The following is a 24928-nucleotide window of genomic DNA, read 5'->3' on the forward strand; positions in this document are numbered from 1 at the left end:
ATATATATATATATATATATATATATATATATATATATATATATATTAATATTAATTCATTTAAAAATGCATTTAAGCATTTATAAGAATACATACTCTATATATATATACACACACACACACACACACACACACTTATTCACTTATATAAAAAATATATTTTTTAAGAATTTAAGAATATATACTCTAAAAGTATATATAAAAATAATTATACAAAGTAAAATAATTTAAAATTTTATTATTATTATTATTATTATATTTATTCAATTATTTAAAAAATATTTAAATAATTAAAATATTTAAAGAATTAAAGAATATATACACTAATATATATATATCTTATATCTTATATCTTTGATCACAGGAATAAATTATTTTTCAAAATATATTTAAATACAATAGTTATTTTAAATTACAATATTTCACAACAGTTTTACTGTATTTTTGATTAAATAAACACAGCCTTAATGGGAATCAAGAACTTCAAAAATGCTACAACCCCAAACTTCTGAATACATATAAAGGGCAAGCAAACAAAGTATTAATGTAAAAACTAATCTAACTTGGAACTAATCAAGAACATTTCATCCCACCTGTGTGAGTTTAGTGCTTCCGCTGTTGATGAACTCGCAGCGCAGATTGACAGATCCATTTGGATACGCAGTGACCTCGGGTTCCACTCGAACACGCTGACTCCAGACCGCTGCAAAAGAGCAAAGAGGGAAACATTAGCACAGCCCTGTATCGCAGCCTACATCAAACTTTCCTAAATGAAATCCAGACATCAAGGCTAATAAGAAACACACCAAAGTGACTCGTGTTATATTCCTGGGCCTGAGCTTCCTCCGGGAAAAAGAGCAGCCTCAGACTGATTAGAGCGCAGTGGCTTCATATCTATCGACTGAATGTGCAGACTGTCTCAGCATGAGACTTATCCTGCTTTGATTGCTCGTAATTAAAGAAAAAAAAACACACAACTTTGAGCTTTCTCATCATCACAGCATCAATCTACATGATCGCGGATATGGATCGGAGTCGGGCTGAACAAATGCATCTGGCTGAAAAGCATTATTAAAGTCAATCTGAAACATTCACAGCGTTTTACTCCCATAATGCAATGCATTCCCAAGTGAAACAAGTAGGGTTGTGCTCGATTTCTATCCGTCAATAACTAATTGGATTTTTTATTTGGAAAAATTAGTGCTACTGAATTGACTATAATAAAACCAGGAACATATCTTAACCCTTTAAAGCTTAATATAAGTCAGAAAAATCTTTTTTTTCTTATGTTTTTAAAGCCTCTTCTGCTCACCAAGCCTGCATTTATATATATATATATATATATACACACACACACACACACACACACACACATATAGAGAATTCTAAAATAAAATAATAATAAAAAATATATTAATTATTCTTATATGTATATATATATATATATATATATATATATATAATATCTATCTATCTATACATATATATACATATACAAAAGATGTATAAGAAATTAATTAAAATTTTAACATTTTTAAAAATAATTTTTGTAATTATTATTTGAAATGAAAAAGTTCTTACTTTTTATTATATATCCATAATTTATTAAATTGTTTAAATATTATATTTTATTTAAAGAATTTAAGAAAATCCTGCTAATATTAAATATACACTCAAAAAAATATATTTATTTTTATATATGCATGTGTTAACAGTTTCTAAAAGAATAATAAATTTTTATATATATATATATATATATATATGAAAAAATTATATTTTTTCATTATTATTATTTTATTTTACAATTCTTTATACACAAACACACGTATGTTAAATAATAAAAAAAAAAGGATTTTGCAATTATTATATTATAAATCAGTCACATCATCCTCCAAAAATCATTCTAATGTTCTGATTTTTTTTCAGGTTGCTTTGATGAATAGAACGTTTAAAAGCATTTATGAGAAATATAAATCTTTTCTAACATTATACATGTCTTTATCATCACATTTGATCAATTTAAAGCATCCTTGCTAAATAAATGTATTCATTTCTATAATCCCCCTCAAATAGAAAGCACTTATTTTAAATAGTAAAAAAAAAAAAAACAATATTGCTGCTTTTGCTGTATTTTGGACACTTCTTTAAAAAAATCTTACGATCCAAAAACTTTTGACTGGTAGTGTATGCAGTTTGGTGCTTTTGCTGATGTTTATTGGCCCAAAGATAAAAGACTCTAACAGCTTGTAATGTAGATGACACCTTTACACTTATCTTTATTACAGAACAGCAGACTACTTACATAAAATGCATAAAAATATCAATTTTCACTATATATCTACCAATAAAATGTTAGTAAGAAGCATTTAAATGGTTAGTTTATCATCAAATCACTGTAGTTTCAAAACATAATGCAATGCAATCACATTTATACTCACATTTTATAATGTTTTTCTAAAAAAAAAATGATGGATAATCATTAAACTTAGTTACATTAGTCCAGTAAGTGCTCATCTTGAGATATTACTACCTATATAAAAGTTACTACGTTTACCTTATAAAACAGCTAAATGCTGATGACTTTACTACATACACCCATGACTATCCTTCTGATTTATTCGGGGGATAAAAGGGCCATTTAGATCTCTATTATGTGTTCAAGGCCTCATATTAGTATTAAAAGAATTTTAATTGTTTTTCACTTGTGTGGGATATAATTAGTCTTAACTTTCTCAGCATCACCGCCTAACACATCTCTCAGCAAATAACAGATGGAATCTGCAAACTGAAAATTACATTACACACTTCACTTGTACGTAATTAAGTGCATAAATAATTTAAAATCATCAAAATGATGTTTATGCTGCTTTTAAAGCGGTATCTCGTCCTTGAAAGAAACAGTCAAGCATTCGCTATATTATAAAAAGAGGTTAAAGCCTATGAAACAAAACAACTGCACATTTATCGTGCTACGAAAACAAACATGCAATTCTATAATACGCTATCAGTCGCTCTGCAGTATCCACCTCACGCTCCTGATAAACTCACACTGCACTGCAGTGCCATTCATGACGCTTTCAAAGAAATACTTCCGCTTTTGAAAATCCTGACCCAGTGGCCGTGATCCCAGATGGTGATCTTTGTCTCGGCACAGCATTCACTTATGGAAGACCGCAAAGTTCAAGTTTTTCAAAACTCACTGGCTTTCTCTCTACCGTACACAAAGGCATGGTAAAATAAACAACCTGTGTTTTGGCTCGACTACTCGGCGAGCTCCTGCCGAGACAGAAGCGAGAGACCTCCAGCTCAGAGCTCCAGGAGTCAAAGGCCAGCGAGCAGCATGAGAGCTGCTCCATATATACTGATGGAATAAGGAATGGCTCAGTGCTCTCTCACACACGCTCGCGTTCGCGAAACAGCTGCTTTCAACAATCTACAGATACATCAGCCTGCTCAAACGCTCCAAACACAGACCTCAAATTGCATGCACCCCGGAGAGGATTAAATCCATCAAATACGGGGTTGCGGTCACATTAAATGATACATAAACAGACCTTGATTCGGTTATAGAAGCCCATAGCTTCGTATGCAAACACATTCTCCTCTCACGCTACGCCCGCCCTTCATGATCCATCTCGGTTTATGTTCCACAAAGGCTTTAAATCGATTTGACCTCAGGATCACAAAGCCCTTATAAATCAGATCTGTTAGCTAACACCGACTGAAAAGTATACGACATACTGTAGCGGATGCCAAATAGTTGTACTGTACTGTAATGCGTCTGTATCGGGGCAGAAATTAATGAAGGCTTGTGGCTAAAATGTTCCCCATAATGTTCCCCATAAATTTAAGAGAAAGGAACAAAAATGCCCCTGCAATTAATCAATGTATTACAGCTGTCGTGATTAAAATGAAATGTCAAAATGAGTGCATCAGATTGCTTTTACACGCTGTTTTGTGCAGCGTTGTGCCTATTAAACAAATCAAACGAGTTTCTGATGAACTTAGGAAAGCATTGGCCAATCAGAGGTGCTTAGATTAGTCAGCGCTGAAAGCGCACATTTCCTCATAATAAACAACCCAGTGCAGATACAATGCAAATAAAAGACTGATTTCATAGCGTCATTGATTATTAGTTTTTTTTTTTTTTTTGCAAAACTTGCACTAGATTTGACTAATGTCATGGACTGACAGGTTTGTCTGTGAAGCCAGAATGTGCTCAAAATGTATAGACAAAATAAAAACGTTTTTATATTGTTTTCTATATCAATATTAATAATCGTTATTACAATATAAATAGCAATAATCACTCTATATATAATCAACAGTCTATTGTTATTGACAACAGTGACCCTGGACCACAAAACCAGTCATAAGGGTCATAAGATTTTCACTGATGTATGGTTTGTTAGGACAACTATTTGAAAATCTGGATTCTGAGGGTGCAAAAATATCTAAATACTGAGAAAATCGCCTTTAAAGTTGTCCAAATGAAGTGCTTAGCAATGCATATTACTAATCAAAAATTAAGTTTTGATATATTTGCAGTAGAAAATTTACAAAACATCTTCATGCAACATGATCTTTACTTAATGCCCTAATGATTTTTGGCATAAAGAAAAATGTATAATTTTGACCCATTATTGCTACAAATATACCCACGCTACATATGACTGGTTTTGTGGTCCAAGGTAACATATTGGTTAAAGTAATTGGGTAAATTTAAGTATTTGACATTAAGACAACACAGTATGGTAATTATAATAACATTGCCCGCACAAATGTAAAAAAAAAAAATGTCCCTGGAAATTAATTTCAGAGGGCAAATATTGCCCCTTAATGGAAAAGTTCATTTCTGACACTTGTCTGAGGCTCTATGTTATAAACTTGATTGCATGCATGATTGTGTCCAAACGAAATGCATATTGCAATTTAAGTATGCCACAAGAGGTGCTATATAGATCCTAGTGGGCGTTTACTCAAGATTAAAAATGGAAAACTTAATGTATTTTGTGATGTTCATTTTAAGGCTAGGAAAACAAACAAATGCATCGCAATTCAATATTAGGATTTTCAGAATGCATCAGAATTCTTTTTGCAATCGATTCTGAGCTTAGTTTTTAACAGTGGATGGTACTGTGTGCTTCAGAAACAGCTGTACTCTGCTTGCTTCCAATTCCTTACACACTCTTGAACCTAAAATAAAAATTCATAAAGTTAGAGAAGGTTGAAGTGAATTACAAGGGTGTTCTCAGTGATAAAAAAAAAAAAAAAAGCCACTGGACCAAACGGAACTCAAAATTTTGCTAATTATTAGGGATGCACCGAATATTTGGCCACCGAAAATTGACTTTTATCACTGAAACAACACCGCCGAAACAGTATGTTGACGCAAACAGAAGCCGCGGCCTGCACATGCTTGTCTGAAGCAACACGTCTGCGGTGTGGGCGTATTTCAGTATATCTGAGAAAGACCCACTGATAGCGATTTTAAAAACTTGTAAAGCCCTTGTAAAGGGTTTCAAAGCGCAAGTTTTTGAAAACGATACTATAATCGTCTCCATGTTGTCTACAAAATGCAAATTTGCGTATGCACATTATGTGTTCTGTCTACAGGGATTTTTTTTTTTCAAAGTGACATCGCCAACTAGTGGTCTGGCATGCGCAATACAGCGTTTTTGCGGATCCATGTGAACATGCATCATTTTCAACAACATTGTGATCTGTGTGTGAAACCTTTCCAAAATACAAAAGGAAAAACTCAGTTTTTAGTAAATGATTAGCCAAGTTTCCATCCAAAATTGCGAATTTAACTTATGCACAAAATTGGAATAATGCATAAAACATTTGCGAATAAGCACCGTTTCCATCCAACCAGTCAAAGAGAACGAAATCGTCACTTCCTGATAAACTGGCACTAAATATCACAAAGAAAAATAGGAGAAGCCATCGAATATAATAATTTTCATATGTAATAAATTACTTGCGACTCAGAGCGAGCTGACGAAACATAATAAATCCAGTCATTGCTTTTTATGGCAACACCGTCATGCAAGACATGGGAGGCAATTATACAGAAATACTTTGACAACAAACTTTGCTCAGGCGTTTCAGAACGACCATAAGATTTCAGATGATGTGCAACGAGATCGGTCTGCTGTTTAGTCAGGTTACGCCATCCTATCGAGCAAATTCATTTCTGATGCGATACTTCAAAATGCACATAAAAACAGGGTGATGGAAACATAGCACACGTTGTGCAAACATACTCACAGTCAAGTGACATATTTAAATGTTTGCCAGTAATTAAAATGAGGCTGTGTCAACTTCTACAATCTTTTTTCTTCTTTCAGGTCAAGAACTGTCAATGCAATGCAACAGTTTGAAGGAAATCTTGCCAAACAACTTTCAGTTAGCTAAACTGACATGTTTATACAGTAGCTAGCTCAATTACCTGTATAACACCACATGTGGTTTAACGCCACAGATAAGTCTATATACGACCCATTAAGCATTCCAATGATGTTTATATCTGTCATAATAATGCAAGAGCGCATGACAGACCAGAAACAAACTTTACACAAAGAAAACAATGAGGAACAACAGCTTCAGAAGCAACATTTATGCTAATGTCTACTACGGCACCCCTTGTGGCACAGTGCCACACATTTGTGACCCTGGACCACAAAACCAGTCATAAGGTTAAATTTTACAAAACTGAGATGTATATATAATATGAAAGCTCAGTAAATAAGCTTTCTATTGATATATGGTTTGTTAGGATAGGACAATATTTGGCCGAGATACTTCTATTTGAAAATCTGAGGGTGCAAAAAAATCAAAATCCTGAGAAAATCACCTTTAAATTTGTCCAAATTAGGATCTTAACAATGCATATTACGGTAACACTTTCTATGAAGCCCGTATTTATAATACATTATAAGGGTATTTCTAAGGCATTATAATGAATGCATAATGCATTATAAAAAAACTTATAATATGTTAGACCATCTCATGAATAATCGTAACAACAATTATAATACATTATAATACTTGAGTATTTGAGGTTATAACTTTTAAGATTATGATTATTTATAACACTCAATGGACGCCATATTAAATCTATTTAATTTATAATGGACTATTTCATGTTACATTTATTTTTTACATTATATTACATTTTATTTTGATGGTCCACTTATTCTATTTACTATAAGCTTAAACTTTCCAACTACATTTCACTCTTAAAATATTAGTAGACTTAAGGTTGGTTAAGGTTAAGTAGGTTAAGGTTAAGGTTAGGCTAGGTAGCAGGTTCATGTACTTGCAAAGTTACATATAATATAATATAATATAATATAATATAATATAATATAATATAATATAATATAATATAATATAATATAATATAATATAATATAATATAATATAATATAATATAATATAATATAATATAATATAATATAATATAATATAATATAATAGTTTATCTTTTGGGGAAACATCTAAATTTAGTGTTAGCATATATTTTGCATACTACTAATGATAATTACTGCTAGCTGACATGGAGTTGCAGAGTTACTTATCAAAAGCTGTCTAAAGGGTATCATCAAAATAATCAAACTGATAAAACAAATGTGTCATTACACATTCATCTGATCTGATGCCTGATCTTAGGGGTTCTTTGGGAAATATTATTATAATTACTTATAAGTGGTCTTTGTATGCTTTAAGTAAAGTGACATGAGTAAAATGGCAAGATATGAGACTTATAATACGTTATAACTATGAGGAGGTAATCATACTCTTAAAAGCTATAACCAAAAATAAGTAAAAATTATAATACATTAAAACTGTTTTTATGAATACTTATGAGATGATATAACATATTATAAGGTTTTTTATAATGCATTATGCATTCATTATAATGCCTTAAGAATACCCTTATAATGTATTATAAATACGGGCTTCATAGAAAGTGTTACCCATATTACTAATCAAAAATTACATTTTTATACATTTACAGTAGGAATTTTACAAAAAATCTTCATGGAACATGATCTTTACTTAATTTCCTAATGATTTTTGACATAAAAGACAAATCTATCATTTTGACCCATGCAATGTATTTTTGGCTATTGCTACAAACATACCCCAGCGACTTAAGACTGGTTTTGTGGTCCAGGGTCACATTTGCACAAAATCAAGCTTACACAGCTCAAATAAGTTGCATTCGTGTACTTATGTAAGCTGTTTCAGCCAATATGTACAGCACTTAAAATGCCAGAAAAGAATTCTTTGTTCAAAGAAACTCAAAAACATTATTTTTGAAGGATCATGTGACACTGAAGACTGGAGTAATGATGCTGAAAATTAATCTTTGACTCGCAGGAATAAATTACATTTTAAAATGCATTTAGTTAGAAAATGGCTATTTGAAATTGTAATAATATTTCACAATATTGCTATTTTTTCTGTATTTTTGACCAAAGAGATGCAGCTTTGAAGAGACTTTTTTCTAAAACAAAGCTTCTAAATAGTATTTTTCTCAGCAAGTATTGCTTTATCATTATTTGTATTTGACAAATAACCTTCGACTAATGCATCCGTTGAGGGTATTTACTTTTAAAGCTCAGATTACCGTGCCAATCGCATGAGGATGGAGATATGCAAACGCTTGCATACACCACCAAGTGCTCAGTGCATGTCCATATCCAAGGCTGTAATGTCAGGAAGTGTGCGTTTTCATTATGCGAGGAACTGCGTGTGACTCAATGTAGCAGAATTCCCCCTGAAGGTACACAATGGCCTGTCAGACCAGCTCGGCGGAATAAGAAACAGAAACACAAAGCATTTATTCACTCACCTCGCTCGCTTTACCTCCCTCTCTCGCTCCTCTTTTGTTTCCTTCTATCTTCGGCTCATAACTCTATTTCCCTCTCCCTCTTCCTCAGTACACATCAACAAATGAGTCACAGGGTGGAATGTAGTTGTAAGACGTTTTAGTCATCCGTTTTTCATGGGGTCAATGAAAGAATGCCACGGATTTGAGAAAGAAAGGAGAACAATACGGCGAAGACCGAACATGGATCAACTCCGTGTCTCATTTGCATGCATACCCAGCATGCTCTACAGCCTCCCTTTGTGTTCAAGTGTTTCTGTTCATATTCCTGTACTCATCTACTATTTGCACGGGTTTTAATACCTCTGAAACAGTCGGGTGTCTGCGCGCTGCTGATACGCTTTACTTAAGGATGACAAATGAACCAAAGCAGGCCCGCAACAGGCTCTTAAATAAAACACAAACACATTTAAGGGGCACAAGCAATTTAGCAAAAGCACATAAGCTTGCTTTATGTACTCGACCCAAAGCTCGTCTGTGCTTATGTTGAACACGCGCCTCGGAGTCATTAATATATTCATATATACGCACCGCAGGGATGATTCTGCCATGGGGCGTCACCTATTTGCACTCTAACTGGCATAAATGTTTAATGTTGGATATACGTTTAGGTGTAACCTTAAAGGATTAGTTCTACTAGCAATTAAAACTCTGACTTTATGTCAGTATTTACACACCCTCAAGCCATTACGTACAACTTTCTTTACTCCGAATTGTAATTTCTTTCAAAATGGAAAAAAGAAACCAATGAGGACTAAAACATTCTAACTTCAAAAATGTAAGTTTAAAAAAAAAAAAAATGTACATGATTGTCTTAAGTTTTTGAACAGTAAGATTTCTAATGTTTTTTTTTAAAGATGTCTCTTCTGCTCACCAAGCCTGCATTTATTTGATTCAAAGTACAGCAAAAACGGTGAAATATTTTTACTATTTAAAATAACTTCTTATTATTTGAATATATTTTAAAATGTAATTTACTCTTCTGATTTCAAAGCTTAATATTCAGCATCGTTACTCCAGTCTTTAGTGTCACTAATATGCTGATTTGCTGTTCAAGAAACATTTTTATCATTATTATCAATATTTAAAACTGTAATTTTTTTTCTGGATTTTTTGATGAATAAAGATCAGCATTTATCTGAAATTAAAAAGCTTTTGTAACATTATACAAACTTTATCATTCAAAAGCTTAAAGTCAGTATAATTTTTGGTTACTGCGTGTAAAGAAATGATAGAAATGTATACTTCTATTTTGCAAGGACGCTTTAAACTGATCAAAACTGATGACATTTAAAATGTTACAAAAGATTTGATTTTGGATCAATTCTTTTCCTTTGAGCTTTTTATTCATTAGAGAAACCTTAAAGAAGTCTACTCAGCTGTTTTCAATACAATAATTCAAAATGTTTTTGAGCAGCAAATCAGAATATTTCTGAAGGATCATGTAACTGGAAGTAATGTTGCAAAAAATGCAGTTTTAAAATCACAGAAAAAAAGTACATTTTAAAATATATTAATAAACAGTTATTTAAAAAAGAAAAACATTATTTCACAATATTACTGTTTTTGCTGTACTTTGGATTAAATAAATGCAGGCTTGGTGAGCAGAAGAGACTTCTTTTAGAAACATCTTACTGTTCAAAAACTTTTGACTGGTAGTATGGTGTAGATTTATTTTCTTTGTGTTCTCTGCTGTCTGAGTGTTTCTAAAGGACCTGATATACTTAAAGTGAAATCGAAGAACAAACTAGTGTTATTTCAAACCAAAAAACAGATTGCCAAAGAGAAAAAAAATTGCTAGTAAGCACAATCAAACTACTATTGATCGGTGGCGATTACATAATTCTCTGAGCGTTATTCAAATGTGCACTGGAGCTCCACCTTTTTTGAGCAATCTTCTTAGTTTCTTTTTTATTCCGTTCAGTCCGTCGAGGTCAGATGTCTGCGAGTAAAAACAAACACTGGAGAGCTGATTTATTCAATGTCACTCTAATTGAACGCACTGCTAACACAGTTTTTTCATGTTTAATACTGTAAAATGCTACACAAATGTCGTGACTTTAGTGCCGAATTGCTGAGCTTGTGCAAACATTTACATCGCCATGATCAGATGATGTCTCAAAGGAATAGTTCACACTTTTCATACTTTCAATGTTTACTTTTTTTATACACAAATGACTTGGCAGAATGACAGAATGTTGGTAACCAAAGTTGATGGTAGCCATTGACTTCGTATCTTATTCCATATTATAGAAGTCAATGGCTACCATCAACTTTTTGGTTACTGACATTCGTCAAATATGTTATTTTGTGTTCAACAGAGGAAAGAAACTCATACAGGTTTGGAACAACTTGAGGGTACATAAACATTTTTCATTGTTGGAAAAATATATTGTAGTTTCCCGTCACCACTATTCAAGTTTACCAAACTATGACAACTTCTGCTTCTGAAAACCTTGGAAATGTGAAAAGCCCATTTTAGCCATGTCTCTCCAATAATGCGAAACAGACTGTTCAAGAGTTCACCAAAGAGGCAACAATGTCCGGTTAACAAACAAGTCTGTGGTCTTTTCAATGGATTGGATCATTTTTTCCTCCCACTGTGAAAGATTTGTTCATGAATCAGACTAATCCACTTCGCGAGTTCCCTGATTGAATGATCCAGTCACAGGAGTTAATGGCTCACTGGATGGGAAGATTGTCAGTGATTACTCACATACATTTCTATCCGTTCCTCTTACAAAGCCACTGCATCACTTGGGTGATCTGGAAAATAGTGCATGAGCAATATACAGTGCAAGATTCGCCTGTGAGGTGACTGCTGATCCTCCACATAAGTAAGTCAAATATTAATTTTAACATTTGGAAAAACACACATTTACTGGAGGTTTGAGCTAACTAGACAATAACTGGATTGTCCTTTTCAGCATGCTGTATTTCACATCAAATGTTGTGCATAGAGCAATATTACCTTGAAGAAAATGTGTTTTTTTATTGACAACAGAAATAATTTAACTGACAAGGACAAACACACATTCAAGAATGTGTCTGTTCAGCCTGTTTTCAAATACTTCTTTCATTATCAACATTTTTATCTACTCTCAGTCAGCTTTTCGCTCTCCCTGACGTCCTTCTCTCACTAGACGAGTCACGTGATGCACAAGTCAGGTGCTTTCCTAACCACATTTGACAAACTAAGGAAATTTTAAGCGGAAGACGGCATTTACTATCATAAGCTTGGTATATACTTTTAAAATGTGCTGATGTTATTTGTAAAATAGCATAATATTCAACTTAAGAGTTAATATACACTACCAGTCAAAAGATTTTTAAATGTTATTTTAAAAAAAGTCTCTTCTGCTCTCCAAGCCTGCATTTATTTGATCCAAAATACAACAAAATATTTTTACTATTTAAAATAACTGCTTTCTATTTAAATATATTTTCAAATGTAATTTATTTCTGTGATTTCAAAGCTGAATTTTTAGCACCCTTACTCTTCAGTGTCACATGATCTTTCAGAAATCATTCTAATATGCTGATTTGCCGTTTTTGTATCATTATTATTATCAATGTTTTGAACAGTCGAGTACATTTTTTTCAGGATTCTTTCTTTTATTTAAACCCCCCCAAAAAATACTAGGCTGTTTTTAAAATAACAATAATAATAAATGTTTTTTAGCAGCAAATCAGAATATTAGAATGATTTCTGGAGGATCATGTGACACAGAAGACTGTAGTAATGACGCCAAAAAGTCTGCTTTGAAATCACAGGAATAAATTACATTTTAAAATTTATTCAAATAGAAAACAGTTATTTTAAGTAGTAAAATTGTACTGTTTTGCTGTACTGTGTGAGACCTTGTCAGCAAAAGAAAATTCTTTAAAACCATTTAAGATCTTACTGTTCTAAAACTTTTGACTAATAGTGTATTCATATGTATATATGACTATGTTATGACTAAAGATTGATATTATGACTCTGTCCTGCAACATTGCCTTTTTGCACATTAAAAAATGTCTAATTCAATTAATGTTGTTTTGCATTTACATTTAGGCACAGCATTAAGTAAACGCATTGCATTTCTTTATTTAAAAAATAAATAAATACAATATTAATAATAAATTGTAATACACACACACACACACACACACACACGTTGGGTTTATATGTTTTAAGGGGACATTCCATAGGCGTAATGGTTTTTATACTGTACAAACCGTAATTTCTATGGCCCTACACCTACCCTACACCTAAACCTAGCCCTCACAGGAGATTGTGCACACTTTTACTTCCTCAAAAAAACTCATTGTGCATGATTTATAAGCCTGTTTCCTCATGGGGACCTGAGAAATGTCCCCACAAGGTCAAAATCTACTGGTATTCCTATCCTTGTGGGGACATTTGGTCCCCACAACGTGATGAATACCAGGTACACACACACACACACACACACACACACACACACACACACACACACACACACACACACACACACACAAACAAACAAACTGCAGCAAACATATAATCCTGCTGAGTTTTAAAATAGAGGACAGAAAGCTCTTTTGTGTGTCATCTTTTGTTGATGTCAAAAGTGCTGTTTTACCAGACATCTTAATAAGAAATAAATAACCATTCAAGGGCTTGACTTTTCAGTCCGCTGTGTAGCAAAACATCCTCACATTATCAACAATCCCATCCCCTTTCCTCTCAGCCAGCCTCAACTTATTAGCAGACGTCCTTCTCTGTATCTATGCCGAGCACGAGACAGGGACGTGCCGCCGACTTGAACTTCTGAGGGTCGAGCCAAACGCTTTTCTAAGGACAATCGTTCCAGAGAAGTATTTGTGGATCCCGTCAGCCCTTGAGAGCGTTCTTAGCGCACATATGCGAAAGCCTCAAAAAACGCAGAGGCCGACTACAAAATAATTAGCGAGAGAGCGGCATAAGGGCATGCCGCATGTGCTTTTAGAATTTCACAAGAGTGCCACACGAGTGACCGCTATGAGTTTGAATCTCTGACGAAGTCTCTCAGATCAATTATAAGGGCTCCGGTAAGTAAGACGAGAGGTATGTTTCATTTTCTTCTCATGAAAAAGCTTTAAGAAAGTGCTTTTCACAAAGTACACAAAGCACTTCACAAAGTAAAGTAGCCAAAAATACATTGTATGGGTCAAACTGATCATTTTTTTCTTTTATGTCAAAAATCATTAGGATTTCAAGTAAAAATCAAGTTCCATGAGGATATTGTAAATTTCCTACCATAAATATCTTAAAACTTAACCTTTGATTAGTAATATGCATTGCGTGCAACTTTAAAGGCGATTTTCTCAATATTTTTTTTTTGCACCCTCAGATTCCAGACATTCAAATAGTTGTACTGTATCTCAGCCAAATATTGTCCTAACCTAACAAACCACACATCAACGGAAAGCTTATTTTTAATGTATAAATCTCAATAATAATAATAAAAAAAGACTAATTTTGTGGTCCAGGGTCACATATGCTCATTTGCTGCCCAGTAAACAATTCTTATTATCAACGTTGAAAACAGCTTCGCTGCTTAATATTTATGTGAAAACATCATATATTTTGTTTCATAATTCTTTGATGAATGCAACCTTACATGACATTTACAATGTTAAAAGAGATCCCTGTCACTTTTGACCAATTTAATGTGTCCTTGCTGACTAGAAATGAATAGAATTAATTAATTTCTTAAAAAATATTTTTTTTTTACCAAGTGTGAAGCTATATTTATGATGCAGTTACCATTATACTTCTAAAACTGCTATATCAACACGCAATAACACAATATAAACCCAAATACTGTGCGCACCTTGAATAATTAACCTTTAAAGAGCAGGTCATATGGGTTTTTGAAAAATAACCTTTTTGCAGTTCGTAACATAGCTATCCTTTAAAGGGGTCATCGGATGCAAAACTAACTTTCACATGTTTGAACATTAATGTGTGTTGGCAGTTTGTGTACACAACCTCCCTACAATGATAAAAATCCACCCAGTTGTATTTTTTTAATCTTTAAAAGTAATATTCCCTTTTTAAAATCAGATCATTCTCAGCTTTTTGTTGTTGTGACGGTTCACTGACAGAGGACACTCCCACAATAGTTGATTGCTTTTTATGTATCTTTGCAAATGGCCTTTCTTAATAAAGCTTGTTGGCAAGTTTCGCCGCTAAATGCAGCTAAACATCATAAGTAAACATCACATCCCAGACAGAGAGGGGCGGGGCGAGCAGAGCTCATTTGCATTTAAAGGGTCATACAATAATATGAGTTGATGTAAATGTAGAAGGGTGTTTTTTACACTACTATTGAGAATTTTAAACCAAAGTACATTATAGACTTTTCATTAAAACCCTAAAGAATAATAAGAACTTATAGAAAATGGACATCCAATGGCCCCTTTAATATAAAGTGTCTGCAAAGTTGTTCATCAAAAAAGGGCATGATACATAAAGACATTGTCTCTCAAAAGAAAGAGTCAACTCTGTACCACCTTGACAGGTCGTCATATTTTTGAATCTTCTGCCTGTTAATGATATCGGTCACCAGGTAATATATTAGCAAAATTTCCACTTGCCAGCAAAATACAAACAGTCTGACTTGCACACAAACACTAATCTTGGAAAGTTCAACCTGTGATTCACTAAACACAACGCTTGCCAATAAAAAGATAAGTCCGTACCTTCTTTATTTGGACCAAAAAGCGTCTCCGAACCACAACCTGTAAGTATGATTAATACGTTGTGTGTACATTTTCAACTGTGTACATTTTCACTTGCATAGTGCAGCTTTAGGTTTTCAGGTAAACCACAATATTACTGTCTTACTGAATACCTTGATTATTACCTATAATATCTTATATAATTTGATGTGAACCCACTATTTCCATTCTAATTACTTTAATAATAAAGAACGTAGACATATTTTGGTTTACAAACTGTTTTGTCACTTTAGCACTCAACTAACATATCCACCATTATTGTTTTGTTAAGCATTTACAGTTTAGCAGCTAAACTTTAGCTGTGGGCATGATTCGCTCGCATTGTCTTTGGAAAGACCAATCACGACAGACTTGGCCAGCTGACCAATCAGAGCAGAGTAGGTTTATAGTAGGGAGGGGTTAACAGACATAACAGGGTGTCTACAGGTTTGACCAAGTTAAATTTAAGACATTTTAAGACTTTTTAATACCATTTTCAAACAAAATTTAAGACCAAATTGAAAGTCCCGCAAAAGTCTAGCACAAAACTATGAAGATATTTTAAATTATTATTTTATTTAACTGATTATTCTTGGGAATATTCAACAGAAAACACTATTCCAGAAGAAGAAATTATTTTCTATTCCATGACAAAGTCAAGGCTTTCACACACTTTGAAGCCAATGTAACAGTGTAACAAACACGGATTTTGAGTCATGGATCGGATCATTTTTCGGATCAGCAAAAAAAAAAAAAAAAAAAAAAAAGTTTGTTTTTTCCAAGGGGCAACCTCCCGCTCTCTCTATTGAAACCAACACGGAAGTGACTTAAACTGCAATTCATCGACTGGCCGCTAGAGACTGGCTGCAGAAGGGAGTCAGTCCCATTGACTCCCCATGTTAAAATGCCCAACTTTACAGCGGAAAAAAGTATGTTTACAGCCTGGTTCAAAAAATGGTTTTGGTCTATATAGCTAGTTTTGCCCTTCATGTCAACTGTGAGGGGGGTGAATTTTTTTATAACTCATCCGTTTAAGTTATATTAAGCCTTAAAGTTCTGTATAATTAAGGGCGTGGTCACTTGAGTGACAGGGGGATTGCCGCTGCTGTCACCACTGTCGCGCTAGGTGGGTGTGGTTTCAGCAACAAGCTCCACCCACGTCCCGCCTTTTTGCCCATTTTTGATTATCCGGGAGTGACGCGCGGTGACGCGATTCCAAGATGGCGACGGCCGACTCCCGCCCACTATAGGCTTCAAAATAGCGCTTCAAAATCCTACGGGTGACGTCACGGATACTACGTCCATATTTTTTACAGTCTATGGTTTTTTCCTAATTACTGAATGCTTACTTTAGGTAGGCTACTTCTCATCCACAGCAAAAACTACTATCTGAACTAAAGTTCAGTAACAAAACAAGAACAATTACACAAATGACAAGTGTAAATGAATACAACATAAAGTTAGTAATAAAATCAATAACACTAGTATTCAGGAGGGGAAATTTAATAATTAATTGTAAAATAACTAGTGTTTCTCACTGCAGGTATTTATAGGACGCTGTCTCTTTAAGGCCAAATGCCCAAACCGAATACTGGCACGCATCTCTTTCTCAGCTGTTTCGGTTCACTGAAGACATAAACGACTGTTAAACAGAATACCAAAACGGGTATTAAGACATGACTTGGTATGTACGTTTCCGTTCAAATAGCAGTTAAAGAGGAATCAATCTGTGTGAATCGCGCCGCGCGCCTCTCTCTCCTCTCTCTCTCTCTCTCTGCGCGTGCTCGCGCCAGTTGTGTGCGGCAACGTAAAAACATGTGCTAATTATAAACTTTTACTCTATGATGGTTAAATTTAACAGCTAATCTGCGATTCAAATGCGTGTAGTTGGGCGGAAACCCGCTAAATTTGGCAACACTGAGGCGTTGTCAAGCAAGCGCGTGTCTAGCAACAGAACAGATTTAGAACCTGCGCAGGAGATTCTCCTCAAAACGACAAACTTTTCCTTTTCAAAGTGTAAAAAATTTAAGACCCTTGGATTTAGATTTAAGACAAATTAAGACATTTAAAGGCCTTATTTTAGGACAACGGAATTTAAGACTTTTTAAGACTTTTTAAGGATCCGCGGCCACCCTGCATAAAGCTCAGAACTGCTTCAAACTAATCATTTCGAAATCATTGCAAAATGATTTTAATATTAAATGTATATTCTGAGAAACTTACAGATGCAATTAAACCCGTTGTAGGGGACTCCAACACAATATTAGGACATATGACCTGCTCTTTAACAATATATTTATTCTAATATTCAGAATAGAGATCAAAACAACAAAATAACACAAAACCAGCTAAACTAATTATGTAGCTCTAAACCTAATTTTAAAAGCCTCCACAGTCTCATCTAAACTCATTTAATGCAATCAAATAGCATTTAAACGCATTAAAAATGCATTTACTTGCACTGTGTAAAATAAACACAAGTGCGCAAAAGCTAAGGGCCAAATGAAAACGTACTTACAGTACACAATCACTTGCATTAAGCAAAAACCATTAACTGAGCTGTAACAATGAGGTTAAAAAGTATATATTCTGATTCATTTAAAAGCTTCCCACCAATGCTTTAGAAAGGAAATAAAAATAATAATGACTGGAAGCTATACTGTCAGTCAACCACATGTACAGTTTGTGAGGTGAGCTATTTCCAACGGTTCTGAGGTAAGTCGTAAGCTTTAATCTCCGGGTGGCCCGGAGGTGGAAAAGGTCACTGTGAAAGCAGAGGGGACGAGGGCAGGAGGTGAAGACAGGGAGGCGCTAACTTACACCACTCAAGTTTGAAGGCAGGCCTTGATGGGAAAGTAGCAAACGGAGCTTGTTATAATCCGGGTGTGAAAACGCATCGCGTACCCACTCCTGAACCCCATGACCTCGGCGTTCCCTGCAGGCGCATCGATGCTATCTATGCCATAATAAAGAAGACCTTGAATGCGTGTGTGGCGATCACCGCGCACACACCTCCACCTCTCTAAATCCATTAGCCGCACCGGTTGCATGATTGGAGCAAAATGGCTACAGAGAGGAATTATGTAAAGGTAGCCCGGCTCACCTTTCTCTCTATACATCTACATTCCTCGTTTCTCCCTGGCTAGTGCTATTCTTTTTATTCCATTTCGAACCATCCTTCACGGCTCTGAAGTTCTCACTTTGTTGAATGTGAAATGGTGAAACAAATTCCTTCTAACGCCACTTCATGCCCTCCCCGGCTCTCCCTCCCTCGCTCTCTCAGCTGTCTCTCACTACCTAGTAATCTTCTATCCTTTATAAACCCACTCTGTTTCTGCGTCTCTCACTCACACACCCCCTGTCAAGCGTATGCCAGGGGACACACCCTCATCCAGACATAAAACACTAGCTCGGAGTGTGCACACACAGCCTAAAGCTGTTCGCCTCACCCCGTTCCCTCTCAGACATCAAGCAGATCTTTTCTCCTTCTTGATCACATCTCCTGCATCTTTATTTTCCTCCCTCCCGTCCCTTTTCTTCAAGGTCACCTTGTGTCTTCCTCTCAAGCATCCCTCCATATTTCGCCGTCTTTCATCTTTATCATTTCCTCTATTCATGCCTGTCTACCTGCATCTCTGTGCTGCATCTAAATTTTTCGATTCTTTTCACTTTCACTTCACTTTCATTTCACTTTAGGGTTCATTCTTTTATCTTTTGTTAGCTTTGCTCCTTTCATCCTCAGCCTGGCTAGCCTCTCTCTCTCTAAAACAGGAAGTCTGCCATTAGGCTTCCATACGGATAAGTGGCCCACGGTTTCTCTCGGACACTCTCATCTCCTCCTCCCTTGAAATCCGGTTTCTCTGCGCTTACGCTCGGTTCCAAAACCAAGTTAGCTGTCTATCCATCTACAGCCTACTTAGGAAACTACTTCCCTAAGTGACTACCTTCATAAACCACAACAGCGCAGGAGACTCGACTCACAGATGATTCCAATAGAGTGCAACAGTCAGGCTCCTGAAGTGAAAATCCCATTTAAATCTTGCCATGGGGGAATTTATTTTTTAACACAACAGACCTACTCAGAGCTACAAAGTTGTTAATAGATGGTAAATGCTTCTATTGAAGCCATTGGCCCACATTATTTCAACATATTTTTGAAATAATCATGTTTAGAGTGGAATTAAGTGAGAAACTACATAATCCATGATTCTGCAAGAAACTTCCTCCAATCAGACAACTGACCCTTTGCAAAGATTAGCTCCCCTTTGTTACTGAAAAATACATTGCGGAGCAAAGAGAAATCTGACAATGCACTGACAGACAAGACACAGCAAGTTACCTTCAGGTATGAAACAAAGCCTCAGAAATTCTAATAATAAAAACTTTGGCTTTTTCATGTGTCGTGACACTTCATTTGTAGCGCCTAAGTTCAAGTGGCATGTAAACCGCATCTTTTACTACTAGTTATAGCATGAAATAAACATGAATGAACATCAGAAGGTATCTTGTTTCAAGATGGAAAGACATCAGTACCATTTTTCAAGTACAAGTGAACCAAAGTCAATCCACTCTCCATGAATATAATCAGCATTCCTCTCAAGTCGTCAACCATCTTGAATGAAAATGGACGAAAAATCGTTAAACCAGTTTAAGTTGGTCTCCTGGTTTGAGATGGTCTCCTAGCCAGTCCAAACTGTTTACCTGCTTAACCAGCTGCTCTCTTGGACGAAAAGTGCCTAAAACCCTTCTAAACCAAGCCAACAGACCAGTTTGACCAGGGTGGGAGACCAACTTAGACAGTATCCTAGAAGGCAATGCAACAGCCTTCATGACTGGAGTGCATCTATGATGCCTTTCAAATACTCAGCTTACTGGGATTTCTGATTTCTGGAATTTTTATAATCGAATTCTTGACTAAATTTGAGAAATCATGATAGCCCCACATAAGTATAAACAGCATTCCTCTCAAGTCGTCCACCATCTTGGATGAAAAAGGGAGAAAAAACCCCACCTTAAATCAGTTGATCTCCTGGTTTGAGATGGTGTCCCAGCTGCTCTCACGGCCAAAAAGTGCACAAAACCCTTCTAAACTAAGCCAACAGACCAGTTTGACTAGGGTGGGAAACCAGCTAAGACAGATAAAGACCAGTTTAAGATGTTTTTCACCAGGGACATGCCATACTGACTTCAGTTTTGACCAAAAGATGGTATCCTAGAAGGCAATGTAACAGCCTTCATGACTGGAGTGCACCTATGACAACTTCAAATGCTCAGCTCACTGGGTTTTCTGATTCTGATTTCTGGAATTGTTAATAATCGAAAATTCAATTGAATTAAGAAATCATGATAGCTCTACATAAGTGTAAACAGCATTCCTCTCAAGTCGTCCACCATCTTGGACGAAAAAGAACAAAAAAACACCTTAAACCAGTTTAAGTTGGTCTCCTGGTTTGAGATGGTCTCCTAGGCCAGTCCAAACTGTTTATCTGGATAACCAGCTACTCTCTTGGCTGAAAAGTGCCTAAAACCCTTCTAAACCAAGCCAACAGATTAGTTTGACCAGGGTGGGAGACCAACTTAGACAGTATCCTAGAAGGCAATGCAACAGCCTTCATGACTGGAGTGCATCTATGACGCCTTTTAAATACTCAGCTTAATGGGTTTTCTGATTCTGATTTCTGAAATTTTTATAATCGAATATCTGACTAAATTTGAGAAATCATGATAGCGCTACTTAAGTATAAACAGCATTCCTCTCAAGTTGTCCATCATCTTGGATGAAAAAGGAAAAAAAAAAAAAAAAAAACCTTAAATCAGTTTAATTACTTATACTTAAACCAGTATAAGTTGGTCTCCTGGTTTGAGATGGTCTCCTAGCCAGGCTAAACTGTTTATCTGGATAACCAGCAGCTCTCTTGGCTGAAAAGTGCCTAAAACCCTTTTAAACCAAGCCAACCAGCCTAGTTTGACCAGGGTGGGAGGCCAACTAAGACAGATAAAGACTGGTTTAAGATGTTTTTCACCAAGGTCATGCCATACTGATTTTAGTTTTGGCTAAAAGATGGTATCCCAGAAGGCAATGCAACAGCCTTCATGACTGGAGTGTATCTATGACACCTTCAAATGCTCAGCTCACTGGGTTTTCCAACAAGCAATCATATGCATACAGTCCTTAAAATAATATCAGATTTATTTTCTATAAACTGTGATGTGCAAATGTGTTTGTCTTCATGCCAACTGTCGTCCCGCAGTGCATTTATGTGAATAATCTAAAGTGCGTGTTTTGTTATGAGAGGTTATGTGCATGTCTGCTGGAAGTGTCTGGGGTGCACTAGATTAGGGCTGTTTTTGTGCGTGTATGCATGCGATAGGCACTGCGTTTCGCCGTCCTCCCCGAGGACCGCCAAACAGCAGCAACAGCAGTCGTGGCCCCATCTTTTTTCCCCAGGAGATGGTGTTCATATGTGTGTGTGTGAGAGTCTGTCTGCGCTTGTGCACATGTGTAGCAGGGGGCCATTTCTTCATCCCCAAGTGAGAGCGCCTGAAATGGAGACAAAAAGCCCTCCTGCCTTTATTGCAACATGATAAATGCCCCTCTCATATTGAGACGTATATGTACTCATGCTGCACACACAAACACACTCTCACGCACTCACCCACATATATACAAACTCTGGATGCGGTCTTTACACTCACACCACATGAATTATTTCCCACAACCCTCACGCACGGATTTCTTTCCGTGAGCTTGCATGCATTCGTCCACTCATTTTAGACATTCTCACGGCTGTTTTCAGCACAAGAAGCAAGGGCAGGCCAGGGCAACCCTATTCTACATGTGAGCCATGTATTATTGATATGACTGTTTGAAAGAGGGGGAGGCTCTCCTCTCTTATTAAATTATTGACAGGCAACATTTATGCTGCCAGCACCTGACCCGAGGAGGGGGAGAAAGTGATGAGCAGGGGAGGGAGAGAGGAGGAGAGATTGTTAAACAGACTTGGGAAAGACAACAACGCCTGTTTTTAAATCATTAAGATTCTTTATGCAAAATATAATTTATTTTTTTATCAACAGGGTCCAAAATAAACAAGTGCCAAATACCCACTGAGAGTAAAAACTTTGCCAAATAAAATGTTGTTGCCAGTTGGCTGGTATAACTTTATTTGGAACTGCAAGATGCTACATGGTTTAAACAGAATTGTAAAAAAAAAAAAAAAAGTATAATGACTGTCTCTGATGTACGTGATGTGCACAACTAAAGTGAAACGCCAAAATCAATTTACAAAATCCATGCCAACTATGAAAAATTTACACATTTACAAATACACAGTGCCTTGCAAAAATATTCATACCCCTTTGTTAATGCCTTATCTAACTGCTTTAAATTACATTTTCCCCCACATAAATTGATCATTGCTGTTTTTTATGGTGTATGGAGTGTAGTTTTAAGCATTTTTTTATATTTGTATTTTTTGTAGTATAACATAAGGCAGCAACATAAAACGTGAAAAAAATTAAGGGGTATGAATACTTCTGCAAAGGCATTGTATATGATAAGATATGTTTCCTGAGCACAAAATCAGCATATTATAATGATTTCTGAACAATCACGTGACTAAAATAATGGAGTAATAGCTGCTGAAAATTAAGCTTTGCATTAAAAGAATAAACTATATTTTAAAATGTGCCAAAAATCATTGGGATATTAGGTAAAGATCGTGTTCCATGAAGATATTTTGTAAATTTCCTACTGTAAATATATCAAAAGTAATATGCATTGCTAAGAACTTAATTTGAACAACTTTAAAGGCGATTTTCTCAACATTTAGATTTTTTGCACCCTCAGATTCCAGATTTTCAAATAGTTGTATCTCTACCAAATATTGTCCTATTTTAACAAACCATACATCAATGAAAATATTATTTATTAAGCTTTTAAATGAAATATGAATCCCAATATGACTGGTTTTGTGGTCCAGGGTCAGATATATTCTTTAAATTGTTATAAACTGTTATTATAATAATTATTACAATAGTATGCCTAAATATTAGTAGTACTATTAAATAATAGTAAATATATATGTGTGAGATTTGTAAAGTTTTTTTGCAGCCATGAAACTTTTCGCATTATTGTTATAATAAATGATTACACAAATAAATATTTGCTACAAATAAATAAGTAAATAATGAAATGACCAATAATTGAATTGGTAGATATGGCAAAACGTTTCATTTTGGACCTTGCACAGACATATTTATGACAGACCTCACCCATACAATTCACCCATTAGGACACTGTGGGGCGAAGAAAACAAGAAAGCTGTAAATGTGCAACTGAGAAGAGCAAAAAAAATTGAAAAGATGCAATGACAAAAATGAAGAAACCCGAAAGACAGATAGAACAGTTGGCAATAAAATGAGGCTTTATTGTAGAAGGTAGGGTTGGAAGAGAAGAAAGAGAGAGAGAGGAGCAGCAGGAGATGGCAAGGGAGCTAAAGAATGAGGTGAGAAGGGTGGAACAGAGAGAGATTTCAGAGCTGAGGTGGAGGAATTGCAGGGCATGAGAGCAGAAGGGAAAGATAATAAAAGAATAAAGATGCAGGTGAAATGAGAAAAGGGGGAAGGAGCGAGAGAAAACGGATGCAGAGGTGAGGGGGAGAGCCAATCTGCAAAAGGTGAACAGGTGGAGGAGAGAAAACTGAGAATGAGTGGAAGAGAGCATGCCAGGGGAGAGAAGAAGAAAGTAAAGAGCTTAGAGACAGAAAGAAGAGATGATGAGCAGAAAACCAGTTTTTGAAAAGTTTTATTCTCTTCTTCCCAACAAGCCTGAATTTATTTGATCCAAAATGCAGCAGTAATATTGTAAAATATTTTTACTATTTAAAATAACTGCTTTCTATTTGAATACATTTTAAAATGTAAATGTAATTTATCCCTTGATCAAATCTACATTTTTAGCATCATTACAACAGTTTTCAGTGTCACACGATCCTTCAGAAATCATTCGAATATGCTGATTTGTTGTTCAAGAAACTTTTTTTTATATTATTATCAATATCTAAAACAGCTGAAGACATGTTTTTCAGGATTCTTTGATGAATAGAAAGATCCGAAGATCAGCATTTATCTGAAATAAAAAGCTTTATACACTACACCATTCAAAAGCTTAGAGACAATATAATTGTTTGGGAAAGAAACTATAAAAATTAATACTTTTAATACTATTAATACTCCGATAAATGCTGTTCTTCTGAACTTTCTATTCATCAAAGAAACCTGAAACAATTCTACTCA

General features: G+C 35.2%; 1 protein-coding gene across 1 annotated transcript in view; it reads right to left on the minus strand.

Annotated features, from left to right (window-relative positions):
• Positions 1-24928, minus strand: part of pvrl2l (PVR cell adhesion molecule related 2 like) — a 174794-nt gene that overhangs the window by 37893 nt on the left and 111973 nt on the right. The window contains exon 2 of the mRNA XM_073821502.1: positions 594-703. Coding sequence (XP_073677603.1) covers positions 594-703 — 110 coding nt within the window. The remainder of the gene's footprint in view (positions 1-593; positions 704-24928) is intronic.

Source organism: Garra rufa, chromosome 17, assembly GCF_049309525.1.
Source record: "Garra rufa chromosome 17, GarRuf1.0, whole genome shotgun sequence".
NCBI lineage: Eukaryota > Metazoa > Chordata > Actinopteri > Cypriniformes > Cyprinidae > Garra > Garra rufa.